The sequence below is a fragment of the Aspergillus fumigatus genome, chromosome 5, assembly GCF_000002655.1.
Source record: "Aspergillus fumigatus Af293 chromosome 5, whole genome shotgun sequence".
NCBI classification, from domain to species: domain Eukaryota; kingdom Fungi; phylum Ascomycota; class Eurotiomycetes; order Eurotiales; family Aspergillaceae; genus Aspergillus; species Aspergillus fumigatus.
In genome coordinates, this window is record NC_007198.1 from 1129982 (window position 1) to 1147382 (window position 17401).

A 17401-nucleotide genomic window follows, 5' to 3' on the forward strand; every position below is an offset into this window, starting at 1 on the left:
AGCAAACTGTGAATTGAAGCTACAGCACACCATTATTTCCCTTTATATAAGTATAAAAAATACGTGACGTGACAATATGAGAAGTAGATAGCTATGTGCAGATACAAAACATTCCCACCTCGGTCGTTCACGAATTTCCTGATTCAACTCACCGAACTGACCTTAAGCGAATGAATCACGTGCGTCATGTGATGATGATGATGATGATGAAAGAAAAGGGTGTCGGCCTCAGGCAGACACCAGAATGTGTCCTCCCAGATTGGGACTAGCTCATGTCACTGGACCCATTCACCTGACTTTGCCCTTTTTTCTTTCCTTCCATCAATCCCTCTGTCCCTTCCATCATCCTTCCATCTTCTCTCTGTCGCAACAACGTAATTGCATCCGATTTACCTTCATATTCTTCTTCACTCTGCATCCTCTCACTTTAGGTTGTACCCTGTACTTGTACTCGCTCGCGAGTCGCGAAGCCCTGGGCACCTTGCTAGCTGTGTTCCAGCTGTAGGCGGAAGGCTCGTTCGTCGCCATCGTGCTCGTTGAGTCTGTAGTGACACGACTACAAGTGTGAAAATCCGCTCTAGACAGACTTTCTCACTTCTGAGAGGAAGCAAGCCATCGCCAATTTAGGCATCACCAAATATCTACTGTACTGGATTTTCCAGTAGAAACGCCTTGTGTTGGACCTTGATACTCAGCGTCTTATACATTGTCATCTCAGGCCGCAAGAGTCTGCCTGTCTGACTCAAGGGAGTTTTGGTAATTGTATGTCTTTCGTACTGCGCTGAGATCCCTGAACGACAATCATCAGCCATGTCTTCTGCTGTAGCAGAGTTGGAGAATTATCTCCAGTCTATGCTGGCTCTCAAGCCCCCAGGCGTCTCTGGATCTAAGATCAACAGCATCACGTCGCTTTGTACAGCCAACGTTCAGGTATGAACAAATCTTGATATGACGGCAAATCTGTGTTATCCGAACTACAACTAACCCCTGTCCTCACATAGAACGAATCCGTCCTTATTCAGAAGATTTACACACACTTCAAGAAGGCTCCGGGAACACACAAGTTGGGCGTACTCTATGTCGTAGACTCTGTAACTCGACAATGGGTAGAAGCAGCGCGCAAGGCAGGCCAGCCATCTGGCAGTGCTGCCCCCGATGGAACATTCGCTGCTGGCGTCAACAGAGTGACCGAATTACTGCCTGTCTTGATGACTGATATCATAAACAACGCCCCTGAGGATCAAAAGGTACGCTTTAGATGCAATACGCGAATAATCTTCAAGCCGTTACAGGACTTGTGGAAAGCACAGGAGCAATAAGAAACGGTGATCATCTTTGTATCCCGTGATGGCTTCCGGTGCTCCCACATCATCGTATCCCTTTCTCGTCGCTTAAAGCGGCAAACTTCCTTTAGGCTTCTGCTATCTCGTGTGACGAATAGTTCAACTTACGTATGCCACTCTCTCAATATATAGGAAAAGATCAAGAAGCTGGTCGATATCTGGGAACGTGGATATACATTCCCTGCACCCATGCTCGCATCGTTCAAGGAAAAATTGAATGCACCTGCATCTCAGAGTAAGCTGTCCCTTCTGATCCCCCTACGAAGCAGGAGTTGGTCCTGCCGTACGTGAAATCTATCCAATCATTCTAGACTTGGGGTTTTTAGTTGCAACCGCTTTGGTATCATACATCTAATGTCTCTCCCTAGATGTTGAATCTACAACTCCTGAAGGATCGCCTGCACCTAATTACATTCCACTGGGAGGTTCGCAGCAGCAGCAGCAGGCGAATGGCGCATCCTCGACGACTCCCGCTCAAGCAGCGCCTGACACTTCCAGTATCTTGAAAGCTCTGGCAGATATGGCAAAACAGAACACAACGACGCCAGCCGCTCCAGCGACGACTAATCCACTAAATGCATTGAACATGCAGGGTACAGTTTCACAGCCCGTGACCTCGTCCGTAGACCAGGCTTCACAGGTTCAAGCTGGACAATCTGGTGTAAATCCTTATGCCGCTGGCACTATGGCGACGCCGTTCGCGGCTCTGAATAATCTTGCTCAGAATCCGGCATTAATCCCGTCTCAAAGCCAGAGTCAGACTCCTCCAAACCCACTCGCTGCCGCGGCCAACCCCCTGGCTGCACTGCTGCCGCAGGCGACCTCAGCCGCAGCTCAGCCAACTCCTAGTATAGCGCCGGATGCTCTACAGCAGCAGCTCCAGCTTTTGCAACTTTTAGCCGCACAGGGAATTCCGCAGGAGCAGTGGGCCACTGCCCTGCAGATTCTCAGCTTGTCTAATGCTACAAACATGGCCAATGTGAATCCTGGGCAGGCAGTTGGCTTCAACCTACCGGGTCAAGCAGCTGCTGCCTGGGGTAGCCGTCCAGATTCACAGTCACGTGATTTTGATCGAGGCGATCGTGAACGAGATCGCGACTACATGCGCTCTCCTCCAGGCCAGTATCGTCGCAGATCTCGGTCGCCTGGGTGGGACCGACGTCGTGATGTGTCGCCTCCTCGCCGCCGTGATAGCCCTGTTTATGGAGAGTATCATGGTGATTCTCCTGGTCGTCGGGGTGACATGCGTGGTCGACGAGGCAATGATTACCGTCAGCGCAGCCCGCCCGGGCGTAGACGGCGTTCTCCTACCCCCCCTCGAAAGGACCCGACACTGCCTCCTCCAGGCCCTAAGTTTATCGAGTGGGATTATTCTATCGGACAAGGAAACATCAAAGGTTTGTAGCATGAATTGGTGGATCTACATCGGGAGCTTCAGCTAACACCTGTTCGTATAGTTCTGAGCAGAACTCTTTTCGTTGGTGGTGTCACGTAAGTCTAAAATTATTCCATAAAAAGTGTCATGTATACTGAGCATTTTTGCAGATCTTCGGAAGCACATCTTCGATCTTTGTTCAGCAAATATGGTGTTGTCCAAACTTGCATCGTGAACGTCGACAAACGTCACGCGTTTATCAAAATGATTACTCGTCAGGACGCCGTCAATGCCCGGGAGGGAATGGAATCTTACAAGTCCGGTGACATGCAGCTTAGGGTAAGTTTCTGTGAACGAGTTGATGTGTTTAGAAGGTGCTCTGACATAATTAGACACGATGGGGTGTCGGATTCGGTCCACGAGACTGTAGTGACTATCAGACAGGCATCAGTGTCATACCAATCGAGCGACTTACGGAAGCAGATCGTAAGTGGATGCTCACCGCTGAATATGGTGGAACAGGAGGGCGACCTATTGAGTCTGGCATGGTGGTTGAGGAACCTGACATTGAAATCGGTGCTGGTGTTTCTTCGAAGGGTAAGAGGATTTCTTTCTTGGTCCTTCGTATCAACGAGATGAAGTAAAAGCTAATCATCCGCCCTATAGCCATTAGTAGACGGATTGCCACAGACACGGGTGGGAAACGCGGGCCGGTGTCGTCCCGCACGCAGCAAGATCGATTCCGTCGCCCAGAGCGTGACGGGCAACCGGGGGGGATGGGTCCTGGTGGCCCTGGCCCTCATGAGGGTCGTGACCCTTCGGCCGTCAATAACGTCGGCGTACCCCCTGCAGTGCCTGGGTTCGGATTTTCATTTCCCGGGATGCACATGTTTCCTCCTGGCTTCATGATGGGAGGGGCACAAGCAGGATCTTCCGGCGGATCAACCCAACCGCCCCCTCCTGGTCAAGGAAGTTAAGCTTTCCAGCCAATTCTCTTCGACACAACAGATCATATCTCGTGAACAAGATCGCATTATCTTCACTGTGTACACACAGTCTTGTCTTCATCTGGCGGCTCAACCACGTTTCACTTTCCACTTCTTTTCTTATGTGTCATGTACTATTTCTCTCAAAGGGGGTTATCCGGGAGTTCTGAGTTCTCAGGGCAGTTCTGAACATGAATATTGTTTTACTTTATAAAGAGTCTAGCCTAGGATGACAGATTGGCGGGAGACAAGTTGTTTTAATTCCCCAGTCACACTTGCAGTGAGATCATCTCCACCAGAGCAACAACAGCACCTGTCAAGATATGAGAAGTGAAGAGCTGGTTGCATGAAGCTGGATACTGCCATTGTATGATGGCTATTCTACATTCCGCCCATCATATCGACCTTCTACTGCTGGGTTTAATATGCAGTTAACTCAGGTTTGTTGAGACTCTGAGGTGGCTCGTTGCGGTGTTATCCTTACCTGTCTTCCTGCATCACACCAAAAAGGATCAACTCGAGCAGTTACTATCTACTTTGTATTTCTCCGTTCAGCTCATTATTTTGGTGTCTTTTCTCTTTTAGTTGTATGATGGCGTCATCTTTTCTAGCTCGACTCTGCTATATTTGAGTCTTGAATTCCATAGTAATCCCTGATACCGAGGTTCAGCTTTTACGTACTTCTGTTAGCTCGTTCGTGCGACTTTGTCGCCCAGTAACGGACCAATGCCGCCACATACTGACTTCGCGGCTAACAATTTTTCCAAGAGGGATACTGTAGAGTAGCCGGAATGCTTCGTAGAATCACCGCTCTTCATCAATACTATTCGCGGCAACACTGCGCTTACCTCGACGAAGAAAGTATACATTGACCTCATATTGCAAAGAAATGAATTCAGAAAGAACTATCCTGCTTGGTATCATATGTTCATCGCACGTCGTTTTCTGCCTTCCGGCGTTCTCCTTTTATAATAGGCGCAAGGGTACACTCTACTGAGTGAGTGCAGCACTGGAGGCCTTGAAGGACTGTTCAAAATCGGCAATGATGTCGTCAATATGCTCGGTACCCACCGAAATGCGGATAGCATCCTCAGTGACACCCGAGTCCAGCCGCTCTTGCTCCGTGAGCTGTTCGTGGGTGGTAGACCATGGGTGGATAGCCAGAGTCTTCGAATCCCCAACACTTTTGCGACAGAATTAGCATGCGTCGGGACAGCGAGCTAGCTTTTCGGGAGTCAGGAATACTCACTTTGCCAGGTTGGAGATCAGCTTGAAATTGTCAACTACCTGAGCTCCGGCAGCTGCGCCTCCCTTGACTCCAAATGATAGTACGCCACCGAAGCCGCGCTTCAGATAACGCTTGGCAATTTCGTGGCTGGGGTGAGATTCGAGGCCGGGATACGAGACCCAGCTCACGTGCTCGTTCTTCTGCAGCCAGGTAGCCAGGGCAATGGCATTGCTTGCATGTCGTTCAGCGCGCAGACTCAGAGTCTCCAGACCAAGCAGAAGCTGCTGAGCGGCAAACGGATTCAGTGTCGATCCGAGGTCACGAAGGATCTCAACCCGAACACGAATAGCGAAGGCGATAGATCCGAATGTTTCCCAGAAATTCAATCCGTGGTAGCCCTCGGACGGTTCGGTGAATTGGGGGAATCTGTCAGCGTGCTTACCCCAATCAAATTTACCGCTGTCAACAACAACGCCGCCAATGGTGGTTCCATGACCACCAATCCACTTGGTTGCGCTGTGGACGACGATGTCAGCACCGTGGTCGATGGGGCGGAAGAAGTAACCGCCAGCTCCGAAAGTGTTGTCAACCTAGAATAAAGGCGAGCGCAATCAGAGATAGAGTTCCCGTATTTTGACGTCAAACTCACCACAAAAGGAACGCCCTTCTCGTGAGCGACCTTGGCGATGGCCTCAAAATCAGGTACATTGTACCGCGGATTGCCAATAGTCTCCACATAGACAGCCTTGGTGCGGTCATCAATGGCTGCGGCGATGTCCTCTGGCCTGTCTCCTTGGACAAACTTGGTTGTGATGCCCAGACGAGGAAGGAAGACCTTCAATTGGTTATAAGTACCGCCGTACAAGTTGCTCGTAGCTACGATGTTGTCGCCAGCGTGGGCAAGCGCGGCGATGGCCATGAACTGCGCAGCCTGGCCGGAAGAAGCTGCAACGGCTGCCACACCCCCCTCGAGGGCGGCGATGCGCTTCTCAAAAACATCAACAGTAGGCTGAATCCGAATGACGCTTGTCAGCAACTCGGTCCAACCCCGGCTGCGGGGATTTACTCACGTTCATGATACGGCTGTAGATGTTTCCGAACTCCTTGAGACCAAAGAGTCTAGCTCCATGAGCAGAATCATTGAATGTGTATGACTACACCTTGAGATCAGTTAGGGGAACAAACTAGGAGAGTTGAACGGATGGGACCAACGCTAGTAGCATAGATTGGCACTGCCCGTGAATTGGTAGCTGAGTCTGGTTCATGACTTGCTCACTTGTCAGTATTGCCATCGAGATAATGAGCGGTCCAGATTTCTATGTTTATCTTACCCAGCATGGAGTTGGAGCGTTTCAAAATGAGGTGTCTGCGACATGGTGTACGTTCAAGGATTGGGTATCTGCTACTGGAATTGAACACTCTTCTCGCACAATATATAGTGCAATCGAGAAGCGACAGGCAGAGATGAGGGTGAAGAGGGGGGCCAACACTGCAGATTGAAGGGGAAGGAAGAGGAAAATGCAGAAAAAGGGAGTATTTAAAGTGTGGGGGAGGGGGGGGGGAGTGATCTTCAGAAAAGTATATAGAACTATGTCTACATGTACGGGAGAGGTACGGTATACTTCGGGTTGTGCACAGAGGTAGCGCCGATGGCGTGATTGAGGGACACTGGAACTGTGAGGGGAAAAGGCATTACGAGAAAGCATCGACAACAAGAATTGACCATTGAGAAAGTGTGGAATACAGACCCTACAAGTTCTTTAAAGGAACGTGATGATTTTTGATCCAGAGATGTATATGTACCGCTGTGAGAGCCTCAATACATAACAATAGCTGAAGATGATGCTGATGGAATAAGTCACTAAGTATGCACCTAGGGTACTCTGTGTGAAAGGTACTATCATAGGGAAAAGGTGCTCACACAAGTGGCTAGATATTCCCTGATATAGGAATCACAATGTTAATTATTTCTTGTTGACAGAAATTAAAGACTATATTGTATTGGACCTGATAAGAATTAATCTTTTCTATGATAATAATAAATAAGAATGGAAAAGAAAGCAAAAGGGTACAGCTTTGATGGTTGAGGATGCTGGATGCGGTGTGGGGTATGCGAGTCTGTATAGGGCAGATGATTCATCAATATTTTCGATGTTTGTAAGGTAGTACAGTGGCTCATTGCCGACGTATGTATGTAAAGCACTTCTCAGAAATTGAATGGGAGTCCCTAGCACTTATTCTCATTCTCAAGGTTATGGATAGATGGAATGTATGTAGGAGTAACATTCTGCTGCAGCCCGAGCCTGGGGAAGCCGATTTTAATGAAACCCCTCGAGGCACAATAGAGCGACCTTAGATAAAGTCTCGAGGAACTCCGTAGACAGGTAGCAATACCATGGCGTCTTCGATGTCAACCACATGCTTCCTATCATGTGAGATGGTGAGAGTCAATTATGGTTCAATCAGCCTACCGTGGCGCTCTTACAATCCTATCGAGGGACATAGAATGTTATTTTTTGACTTTATTCTCCTCATGATACACACCTGTTGATGATTTCTTTTCCGAGGCGTGTGTCGTCATAGGGCAGAAAGTTCCTTGGCCTTGTGCCATCTACAGTGGTATGTCCGTTATTAGGTAGCTTCGATCGCAGGCCCCAATAGATCGCAGGCCCCAATAACACAGACGTCCAATGAGCAGTCCTACCACTCTGAAGAATTAAGACAGAAATGAATTTATAGTACCTACACAACAGAACTGCAAGGGATCTACACCAATCATAATGCTCGCGCCATGCAGCTTTACCAGCGTGCAAGAAACTAGGCGGAAGAATTAGAACGGCTTTTGACTGACGTCTGTGGTCATCAGGCATGTATTTAAAGTGAGGAGACTACACCAGCCGTCAAGATCCTTCTATGTTGTTCTTCCTGGTGTATATGTACCTTACGAGGTTGGACTTCTCTTTCTATCAAAGTCGCTGGTCGTTGTTCCTCCAACAAGCTTGAACGATAATAAAATAGTTCCCCAATAAAGGTTTGTCTCATACCCGCCTGTTCAGTCTGCCACCTGTCTCAGGGGAAAGTTTGAGGCCAACACTGGTCTATGGCACGGCAATGGCGATGACCTTGGCTGAAAAGATCTACAAGTCACGGTCATGGCTTTCCCCAGCATCCTTCTGTCCGCTCCAATCTCCACCTCTCATTTTCACATGCCCGAGATCCGGGTTTGAAGAGATCGGCTGATTGACTATATAGGTCGGAAGAAGCAGAGCCGCCCTTTTCACCCTTGCCACGTTTGGATGCAATAATTTATTCACACCAATTAGACGTCCAGCAGTGATCATTTTTCGTTATGGCTTTAAACTTTCCTTGGATTTATCCTGTTCGTGTCGCCCAGGTAGTGTTCGCGATCATCGTTCTCGGATTGACAGCATATGGTAGGCCTCCGTTTGCCCTGTTGTGCTTATGGGAGACCGGCCTAACACCCTAACAGCTGTCAGTGTAGTCCGCTGGAGTGACACTGTCAATTTCATGATTTTCAATGGCGTCTGGACTGCCTTTGTTGCGACGCCCTATCTTGCGCTGGCCCCAGTTTTCTTTCCCCAACTGGCACATCGTTTTGTCATCCCAGCTGTGGAAATCGTGACCATGATTTTCTGGTTTGCAGGGTTTATTGCGCTTGGTGTTTTGCTTCCGTCTCCGGATTACTGCCACTGGGGTCAATGCAGAGCTTTGCAAGCTGCAACCGTGTTTGGGTCGTTCGAATGGTAAGTCGTACTCTTTTCGATCCAAGCATTCTAGAACACATGTCGATGTGTTCCCGAATTTGAAGATATAAGGGGCTGAATTGCGGAAAAGGGCATTGTTCCTTGCTACGACCATTGTGGCAATACTCGGTGCTCTGAGATCTGGCAGTCACAACACCCACAGTACGAAGCCTGCCCCGCAAACTACCACTCAGATTGGAGTCTAAATGAGGTTGGTAGCAACTATAATACCATGAGAATGAGTGCCTGTCATCGCGTATATGTTCACATGTAAACGCGTGATGAGTCTCAGAGGAAAAAGCCTCCCTGTTCTTGAGGCATGGTGTCATATACGCCAGCTTCGACTGATGCTTGCTGTTTCCAGTCATCCAGATCCAAGGATCCAAGGATCCAAGCCTATAGAGAGACTCATTGAAGCGCATGAAGGATGGCTGTCGATCTCTCGGGCTGCCTTTCCGAATCTCATAGATTCGCCACTGGCGCTTACTGGAGACCACGACTTCATCTACTCATGATTCTGCCTTGGTAGCTTTTATAATGATACCTACTTTGTTCCTCTGCACGCCGTGATGTTGATACCCCGTCAGTTCTGTACCATGCATTTAATCTCTGTTGTACATCGATCCACTAGTTTGCTGAAATTTCATTGATAACCATTAACATAATATGCTCTCCTAAGGAAAGTCATGTAGAGGGGGGCCACCCACTGTAGAATTTCCAGGTCAGGGTGAATTGCCGGATAATGTCAATTGTGGTCGATGATACAAGCCCTATCTTGACTCTACTTCTGATTAAGTACGAAGCATGATTGTGTTGTATCCGTGACTAGCCCACCCACACCGGGATATAAGACAGGAGGATTAGACTGGTGGATGCCTCTTAAGGATCACCTGGAAAGGAATTATTCTAGAAGCTTTAAGCCACGCCTCAGTTTGCCCACACCAAGAAAATCCCCTTCTGAAGCCTTGGTTTGGGATAGAGTTTAGATCTCAATTAACCCCGACTTTCCCAATAGTGTCTAGACCCCTTACAACGATTTTGCTTCATTTCCTCCGAATTTAATCTAAGACTGTTATCTGGGCGTTTGGTTGTTCGCAGTTCCTTAGAAGTTAACTTGGCCAGGAAATCCGGTCCTCAGAGACTGCCGACCTGAGCCTAAATACTTGCACCAACCCCGATACACAGTAGGTGGTACCGTACACTTATGAAGAACGTTGGAAAACTCAGAAGAGGAGAATGTAACAGCAAACAAGAGAATCTGTCGGTACGTGTAGTTGCCTAGATAAATATCTAGTTGTTAGCATCTCCAATTTCCGATTTTCCGATTTCCGGCTTCCGAGTAGCCAAGCTTTGTCATCGTTCCGCCACCACACTTAGTAAATCATTGAGCATCGAGTCATCTTGCGAGAAAAAAAGTCTTCTTCCCACGCCCATCATTCAACCCTCCACGTCCCTGGGTGGCAACTCTTGAAAACTAAATATCTAGGTAGATATCGAAACTCCTGAGCAATTGCCTTCCAAGAGGGCCGTGCTTTCCAGCATTCATGGATTCGAGTCTTAAATCATTGGCGGAGGGAGGAACAGATTATTGGTATCGTGCACCAAAGAGTATCTATGAAATGGTACCTATGAAAAGATTTTCCATTTTACTAAAACTATATAGTCAGTGGTCCAGTGATGATTAGAAAATAATAATCATTAGCTATTCTCAGTTCTAATCTCCCTCCCAGTGTCCAATTAACGTTACATTGCCTCCCGCTCGCAGATAAAATGACCCCATAATCTCCATTTTTAAAGTCCACTCCAGCCAGTTTCAGTGTACTGTTCTCTTTACATAATATCTTCCTGTAGATTGCACATACCGATTCTACCTGTCTCGTTTGTCATTGGCTGTGCCGTTACCTCATTGCAAGTACCAGTCTTTTCTTTCGTGTCTTTGACCCGATACATCTGCAATAAAAGCAGAGCGCAAAACCTGTCCATTCTCCATTCTTGACCCTCGTCTCGAGTCAATTGAGTCAGCAGCGCAGACGAGGAGGAGACAAAACGACTGCTTGTCTTGCTCCGTTGATCGGCACTACGTATCTACCTAGTGGACTGACTCTCTCAACCTCGAGTGGAGTCCGGGTTGAACGGCGCGCTTCCCTACTTTCACCCCAATTTTCTTTCTCTTCTTTTTCTTTCTTTTTAGTACCTTGAATCCCCACCAGGCCTCTAGTGCGCTTGCCTACTCCAACCCGCCCTGTTTCAATCTTCAGCGCTGAAGGCTCGACAGATGGCCTTCAATGAGTTTGAGGTCACGGCTGCGCCAAAGGTCGCAGAGGGCGAGGGCAAGATGTTAACCGATGAGCTTGTCCAGGTAAACGACAACGGTTCTTCTCCTACCTCGAACGATCTGGACTGCGAGAAACATGGAGCTAGCCGTCAATCGAATCCACTGCCCGATCTCAAGCGGAAGTTGAAGAGCAGGCATCTACAAATGATTGCCATTGGTGAGTCATACTTCGATTCGAACATCGACTTGGAAATGTCACGTTCTGTGCTAATACGCTGTGGTAGGTGGTACTATTGGCACGGGTCTTTTCATTAGTAGTGGTACCGCTATCGCACATGCAGGCCCTGTGGGTGCCCTCATTGCCTATATCTTCGTCGGCTCCATCGTCTACTCGGTCATGACCTCCTTGGGGGAGGTCGCTACATACATTCCAATCCCAGGAGCGTTCACGTCCTATGCCACGCGATTGATCGACCCGAGCCTGGGTTTCGCCATGGGTTGGATTTATTGGTTTTCCTGGGCCATGACCTATGCTCTTGAGCTGACCGCCACGGGTCTGATCATCCAATTCTGGAAATCTGACATCCAGATCGCCATCTTTATTGCTGTGTTCTGGGTGATGATCACATTTTTCAACTTCTTGCCCGTCAGTTTTTATGGCGAGTTGGAATTCTGGTTCTCAAGCGTCAAAGTCATCACTGTCGTGGGGTTCATGGTCTTCGCTATTTGCATTGACGCAGGTGCTGGTGGCCGTGGCTATCTTGGTTTCCGACACTGGGTGGACCCTGGGCCATTTTCCCCCTACGAAGGCGTCCACCCCGATTCTACCGCGAAATTTGTCGGCTTCTGGGCTGTCCTGATCCAGGCTGGATTCTCGTACCAGGGCACTGAGCTCGTTGGTATCGCGGCTGGTGAAACAGAAAACCCCCGCAAGACTGTTCCTTCGGCCATCCGCAAAACATTCTTTCGTATCCTGTTCTTCTTTGTCCTGACCATCTTCTTCATCGGTCTGCTGGTGCCTTACACCAATGAGAACCTTCTCACTGGTGGAAATGACGCCAACTCCTCACCCTTTGTCATTGCTGCCAGGCTTGCGGGTGTGAAGGTTCTCCCGGATATCATCAATGCGGTCCTGTTGACTGTGGTTCTTTCCGCTGCAAATTCAAACGTCTATAGTGGTAGCCGTATCTTGATTGGTCTGGCACAGGAAGGGTTCGCGCCACGCTTGTTCAAGAGGACTAGCAAGAAAGGTGTTCCCTACTACAGTGTTGCATTCACCTCGGCTTTTGGTCTGCTTGGATTCATGAATGTTTCCAATGCTGGTAGCACTGTATTCAACTGGTTCCTGAATATCTCCGGCGTGGCAGGCTTCATTACATGGGCATCTTTGAATGCTTGTCATATTGCGTTTATGCGGGCTCTAAAGGCTCGCAACATTTCTCGTGACCTCCTTCCCTACAAGGCATTGTGGCAGCCATGGTATGCCTACTATGGCTTGTTCTTTAACGTCCTGATTATCCTCACACAAGGATTCACTGCCTGGATTCCAACTTTCAGCGTCACCGATTTTTTCGTCGCCTACCTCAGTGTGATCCTTTTCGTTGTGCTCTACTTGGGCCACAAGATCATCTTCCGACCAGCATTTGTGCGACCAATCGAAGCAGATATCGATACTGGCCGTGTCGCTTTGGAAAATGAGATGTGGGAGACAGTCACTCCCACCAAGTGGTATAAGAAGTTGGGCAGCGCGATTCTGGGATAGAGACATGGCGCGACTTCTCGGCCGTCCAAGTCTGCCATATGTGTCGGCCGTTCATAGGAGAAGTAACTAATGTACAGAAAATGGAATTTGGGCTGTTACAACGTCTAAGTTCGTCAGTAATAGTCCGATTATTGTGGTCTGGTGCCAGGAGAAAGGATGAATGCGTCGGTGAAATAGGGATGATACCCCTGTGCCTATCTCGGTTTTGTCTTGTATATACTAGTATGTAGATATTTTCTCTCTTAGGGTTCAGCATTTGGCATGGAGTCAGGCGACTTGTTTCTTTCCATGGGTGTAATCTGACTGTTCTGCTGTACAGTTATTGAACTAATGGATCATTCATGCGCCATCAGGTTCAGATATCTCAATGTGTAAGATCAACCCACATTTAGCTGCAGTTATGCGCTAAACATATTTTGTTTGGTTCCCTTATGATATTTGCTAGTTCAACACTAGCCAATGATAATATTTAATCATCCTTTACGTTAAATACACTGTCACATGAAGCTCTATCCACGTGCTTACGGTGCTTACCGTGATTAACTTTCTCCAAGGATCATCCCTTGCAGCTGACACTGTTGGTCACATTATTACCTACGAGGTAGTTACTCTGGGTACCTATCTGCTCTACACACATAATAAAATAGTACTCGCGAGGGTAGGCAGCAGGCGCTCCTGTCATCTATGCACAGAAGTCCTGAATTCGATCATTCACTGAGCTGAATAAGTAGTACGGAGTGGTTAGTATACTCTGTCCAGTCAAACCAACGGAAATTTCTCAGATATTTACCTAGGCTGTCCATGACTTTAACTGTATGAGGGTCAATCTCCGACCGACGCTATCTTGCGTTGGGATCTCCGGTACACTGAACGATCTAAACTAGAAATAGAAGAACTTCTCCGCCTTTATTATCTGGGTGACTTGGTGATTGAGCCTTTGATGTCAATGGTGATGGAAACGCATCAATAATAGTGGAGTTGCTGGGTAGGTGCGCACAGCATCTAATAGGCTCGGATTATCTCAAATGCTGAGCGAGCGTGAAAGGCAAAACAGCCGAGGTAAGTTTCAACGAGGATGAACGGCCGGCATGACTGCGACGCTTTGCTTGGCCATTCAGCTGCTCGGCAATCTCCAAGCCCCAGTCTGGAGTCCTACCTAACTCAGGTAACTACCCCATCCCGAGGGGCGATTTGGCAGACTTTCCCTGGCCCGGAGTGGCAGGGAACCCCAGTGGCTTTTTTTTTTCTCCAGATATTTATTTCTCTATCCGTCGGACAGGCAAGAGAAAGGAAAGAACAAGACTCGCACGAAGACGTCGCTTTGTACTCATAAGGAGTTTGGCCAGCTTCCCCCTCTCCCCTTTCACTTACCCTGACTCCATGCTGTCCGTCCTTGTCTCGATCACTTTCTCTATTATCATTGTATAGATTGCTCGTTTTCTGTTTCTGGACAAACTAAGCCTTCCCTTTTTCCTGTGAACTTCCCCCTTTACAGTCGTCGTCAAGACTTCGCACTTGTGCGATTGAACGCCGTAAAGCTCTTCCCTCCCTCCTTTGGCCTTGAAACAACTTATGTCTTCTGAATGCTTTTGTACCTTCTAACTCAAATGGAGATAGATCGTACATTTTCGCCGCCATGTTTTTCTCCCAGCAACCCACTCACCTCTCTCGTGCGGAAGAATTGAGACAAGAACCTCCCAAGGGCACTCCATATTCGGTTGCTATTCCTGGCACCGAGCGACCCGGACGGAGCAAAATCTACCGTGCTTGGAATCTCCAGAATGAGCTTTTGAAGACCTTGGACCCCAAGGTATGGGCCGAAGACGCACACCCTCAATGTTTCGCAGACCTGCTGCGAAATACCCCCGTAGACGGCCTCGCAACTAATCCTGATCCTGTCTGTCTAGATTCTCACGGCGCATGATATCTTCGAGTCGACCGCGAATCGAGCCCCAAAAGCCCATTGCCTCGGATGGCGTCCTTACGACCCGGTCACAAAAACTTATGGCCCTTACCAGTGGATGGACTATGAGACTGTTCGAAAGCGAAGAGCTGCATTTGGTGCCGGTTTGGTGGAACTGCACAACAAGCATGGCTGCGGACGCTCCGGATCATACGGGATTGGATTGTGGTGTCAAAATCGGCCAGAATGGCAGATTACCGGTACGCTGTACTCCCCGCTTCTCCTTCGCCTACTTAATACGTTCCTGGCCACTGACTGAAGTTTGTTTGTCATGGCAGATCTGGCATGTATGTCCCAGTCCCTCTACTCGGTTTCGATCTATGATGTCCTCGCCTCGGATGCAACCGAATATATCATCAACCATGCTGAACTGAACTGTGTTGTCACTTCCTTGCCACATATTCCCACTCTGCTCAAGCTCAAGCCTTCTTTGCCCAATCTGAAGATCATCGTGAGTCTGGACCCCCTGGATGCTGGTGAACCCGCAGGCCACTCAAAGCGTGCGCTCCTGGAATCAGTCGCGGCCGGTCTGGATGTCGCAATCTATACCATGGATCAGGTTGAGGAACTGGGCACCGCTTCGAATCGTCCTTGCGTTCCTCCGTCTCCTTCGGACATCGTCACTATCAACTATACCTCCGGTACTACCGGTCCTCCAAAGGGTGTGGTCTTAACCCATGAAAATGCCGTAGCTGCTGCCTCTTCGGCTCTCGTCAACATCCGGCAGGCCCCGGGTGACACGAGTTTGTCTTATCTCCCGTTGGCCCATATCTATGCCCGTTTAGCGGAGCATACCGCTTTCTGGGCGGGTGCGCGTATCGGCTACTTCCACGGTAACATCGTCGAATTGGTTGACGATATCAAGGCGTTGAAACCTACGGCATTCTTCTCTGTGCCCCGTCTTTACAGTCGCTTTGGCAACGTCATTCGTGGTGCCACCGTGGAGCAACCCGGCTTCAAGGGTGCTTTGTCGAGGCACATTGTTGCCGCCAAAACTGCCAATCTGAAGAATCCCGACCCTAGCAAAGCCACCGTGAAGCATGCTCTATACGACAGAATCTGGGCCAAGAAGGTCTCTGCAGCCATTGGTTTGGAACGGTGTAGATTCATGGTTTCTGGATCGGCGCCTCTCGACCCCTCCTTGCACAACTTCCTGAGAGTTGCTTTTGGAGTTGATTTCATCCAGGGTTACGGTCTGACTGAGACGTACGCCATCGCAAGCTCGCAGTCTGCGAAGGATCTTACCGCCGGCAACTGTGGACGTATCGCTCCTTCCACCGAAGCCTGTCTGATGTCTCTGCCTGACATGGACTATTCGGTGGATGACAAGCCGTTCCCGCGGGGTGAGTTACTTCTGCGTGGTACCAATATCTTCAGGGAATACTTCAAAAACCCAGAGGAGACAAGCAAAGCAATGACCGAGGATGGCTGGTTCCGCACTGGGGATGTTTGCACAATTGATGAAATGGGTCGCTTTATCATCATCGACCGCCGGAAAAATGTCCTCAAGCTCGCCCAGGGAGAGTACATCTCTCCCGAACGGCTTGAGGGTGTCTACCTGTCTGAGCTTAGTTACTTTGCTCAAGGCTACGTTCATGGCGACAGCGTTCAAACTTTCCTGGTTGGCATTTTCGGTGTCCAGCCCGATACATTCGCTCCATTTGCTAGCAAAGTTCTCGGTCGGACTATCGACGCTACAGACATTGAGGGACTGAAGTCGGTTCTGGGTGATGACAAGGTCCGCAAGGCCGTGCTGAGGGACCTCGAGAAGATCGCCAAGAAGCACAAACTTGCTGGTTACGAAAGGGTCAAGAACTGTGCTTTGCTCATTGAGCCTTTCTCGGTTGAAAATAACCTGCTGACTCCGACGTAAGTAGCCGTGTTCTTTCGTGTAGTATTGCCTTTGCTTTCAGATACTAACACTGGTTCTCGGTCTAGTCTCAAGCTGAAGCGTCCGCCTACCGTGAAAAAGTATCGCCAGCTCCTGGACCAGCTTTATGAGCAGGCTTTGGAGGAACAATCCGCTCCCAAGGCTAAGCTGTAAATGTGGTTTGACTTCTCTTCTTGTATAGGATTATACCAGTCCTTTGGGTCTTCTGTGCTCGTGCTGTAGTATAGCCAATCTCGTAAAGAAATGTACATATGTCTTAATGGTCTTTGGCTCTGCGGAAAAGCAGATAGTGCACATGCCATATTTTCTATATCTTGCATTCAGACTCCTGTAGTCTTCGAGTACCAGCCTTTGTGCCTGGGTGGTATTGATGTCTTCCGATTCCTGTGGAGATCCCATTTGCGATACCTTCGAAACGGTAAGTGACTACGAGATAGGTAAAGAGGCCACTTCATTAGTGAGATAACCCGTAGTTGGAAACGTACTTGCACTTTTCCTGTCTCCTTGGAAAAGTGTGAATTCTGTGACAGTAATTGTCAATGGCCGACATTGAGCCGATCTCATGGCACGGCAGGAGGCTATGTAAGCCCAGTCTCAGTCAGATTCTGCTCTTGGTATAAGAATCATTCAAATCACAAGGTCCGATTGCTCGATTCTTGTCCGTTCATTAGTAGCATTGTCGCTTATGCAATAGTTAGATTGATGCGAAAAATAGACGAATGACCGAAGAGCTTGGCACTCACTCGCATCACCACGACTTCGCCAACCTATGTAGCTGTGTTCCATCTAAACGACATCTCTTCTTCGCCTAACC

The 17401-nt window shown here is 48.7% G+C and overlaps 5 protein-coding genes across 5 annotated transcripts; 4 read left to right on the forward strand and 1 right to left on the reverse strand.

The window, feature by feature from the left end:
* Positions 1 to 325: 325 nt before the first annotated feature.
* AFUA_5G04240 (Nrd1 complex RNA-binding subunit) lies at positions 326 to 3695 on the forward strand (the record flags this gene model as incomplete). Its single annotated transcript, XM_077804753.1, has 8 exons — positions 326 to 930; positions 1002 to 1247; positions 1476 to 1578; positions 1712 to 2740; positions 2801 to 2834; positions 2889 to 3057; positions 3111 to 3315; positions 3385 to 3695. Exons 1-8 carry the CDS (start codon positions 811 to 813, stop codon positions 3693 to 3695), a joined length of 2217 nt encoding a protein of 738 aa, XP_077660891.1. The 5' UTR covers positions 326 to 810.
* A 690-nt stretch (positions 3696 to 4385) lies between these two features.
* Positions 4386 to 6492, reverse strand: cysD (O-acetylhomoserine aminocarboxypropyltransferase/cysteine synthase family protein). Its single transcript, XM_742825.2, has 6 exons — positions 6264 to 6492; positions 6145 to 6199; positions 6003 to 6086; positions 5582 to 5941; positions 4954 to 5522; positions 4386 to 4887 (listed from the first exon to the last, which is right to left on the reverse strand). Exons 1-6 carry the CDS (start codon positions 6305 to 6307, stop codon positions 4695 to 4697), a joined length of 1305 nt encoding a protein of 434 aa, XP_747918.1. The 5' UTR covers positions 6308 to 6492; the 3' UTR covers positions 4386 to 4694.
* An 896-nt stretch (positions 6493 to 7388) lies between these two features.
* Positions 7389 to 10052, forward strand: AFUA_5G04255 (MARVEL domain-containing protein). The gene is made up of 4 exons (XM_077804754.1): positions 7389 to 7963; positions 8185 to 8366; positions 8423 to 8696; positions 8788 to 10052. The coding sequence occupies exons 2-4, from the start codon at positions 8282 to 8284 to the stop codon at positions 8900 to 8902; spliced, it is 474 nt and encodes a 157-aa protein (XP_077660892.1). The 5' UTR covers positions 7389 to 7963; positions 8185 to 8281; the 3' UTR covers positions 8903 to 10052.
* A 460-nt stretch (positions 10053 to 10512) lies between these two features.
* On the forward strand, positions 10513 to 13047 carry AFUA_5G04260 (putative arginine transporter). The gene is made up of 2 exons (XM_742824.2): positions 10513 to 11188; positions 11256 to 13047. Exons 1-2 carry the CDS (start codon positions 10972 to 10974, stop codon positions 12731 to 12733), a joined length of 1695 nt encoding a protein of 564 aa, XP_747917.1. The 5' UTR covers positions 10513 to 10971; the 3' UTR covers positions 12734 to 13047.
* Positions 13048 to 14369: 1322 nt separating this feature from the next.
* Positions 14370 to 16740, forward strand: AFUA_5G04270 (putative AMP-binding enzyme; the record flags this gene model as incomplete). The annotated part of the gene is made up of 4 exons (XM_742823.1): positions 14370 to 14543; positions 14641 to 14896; positions 14975 to 16565; positions 16635 to 16740. The coding sequence occupies 4 exons, from the start codon at positions 14370 to 14372 to the stop codon at positions 16738 to 16740; spliced, it is 2127 nt and encodes a 708-aa protein (XP_747916.1).
* Positions 16741 to 17401: the final 661 nt, after the last annotated feature.

Excerpts from the sequence above, each read along its gene's own strand:
- AFUA_5G04255 (XM_077804754.1), top strand. The coding sequence starts at position 8,282 with ATGGCTTTAAACTTTCCTTGGATTTATCCTGTTCGTGTCGCCCAGGTA. Across the intron at positions 8,367-8,422 it reads TCTCGGATTGACAGCATATG|CTGTCAGTGTAGTCCGCTGG; the intron begins GTAGGCCTCCGT and ends ACACCCTAACAG. Across the intron at positions 8,697-8,787 it reads GTGTTTGGGTCGTTCGAATG|GGCATTGTTCCTTGCTACGA; the intron begins GTAAGTCGTACT and ends ATTGCGGAAAAG.
- AFUA_5G04260 (XM_742824.2), top strand. The coding sequence starts at position 10,972 with ATGGCCTTCAATGAGTTTGAGGTCACGGCTGCGCCAAAGGTCGCAGAG. Across the intron at positions 11,189-11,255 it reads TCTACAAATGATTGCCATTG|GTGGTACTATTGGCACGGGT; the intron begins GTGAGTCATACT and ends ACGCTGTGGTAG.
- cysD (XM_742825.2), bottom strand. The coding sequence starts at position 6,307 with ATGTCGCAGACACCTCATTTTGAAACGCTCCAACTCCATGCTGG. Across the intron at positions 6,200-6,263 it reads ACGCTCCAACTCCATGCTGG|TCATGAACCAGACTCAGCTA; the intron begins GTAAGATAAACA and ends CAAGTGAGCAAG. Across the intron at positions 5,942-6,002 it reads TCTACAGCCGTATCATGAAC|CCTACTGTTGATGTTTTTGA; the intron begins GTGAGTAAATCC and ends ATTCGGATTCAG.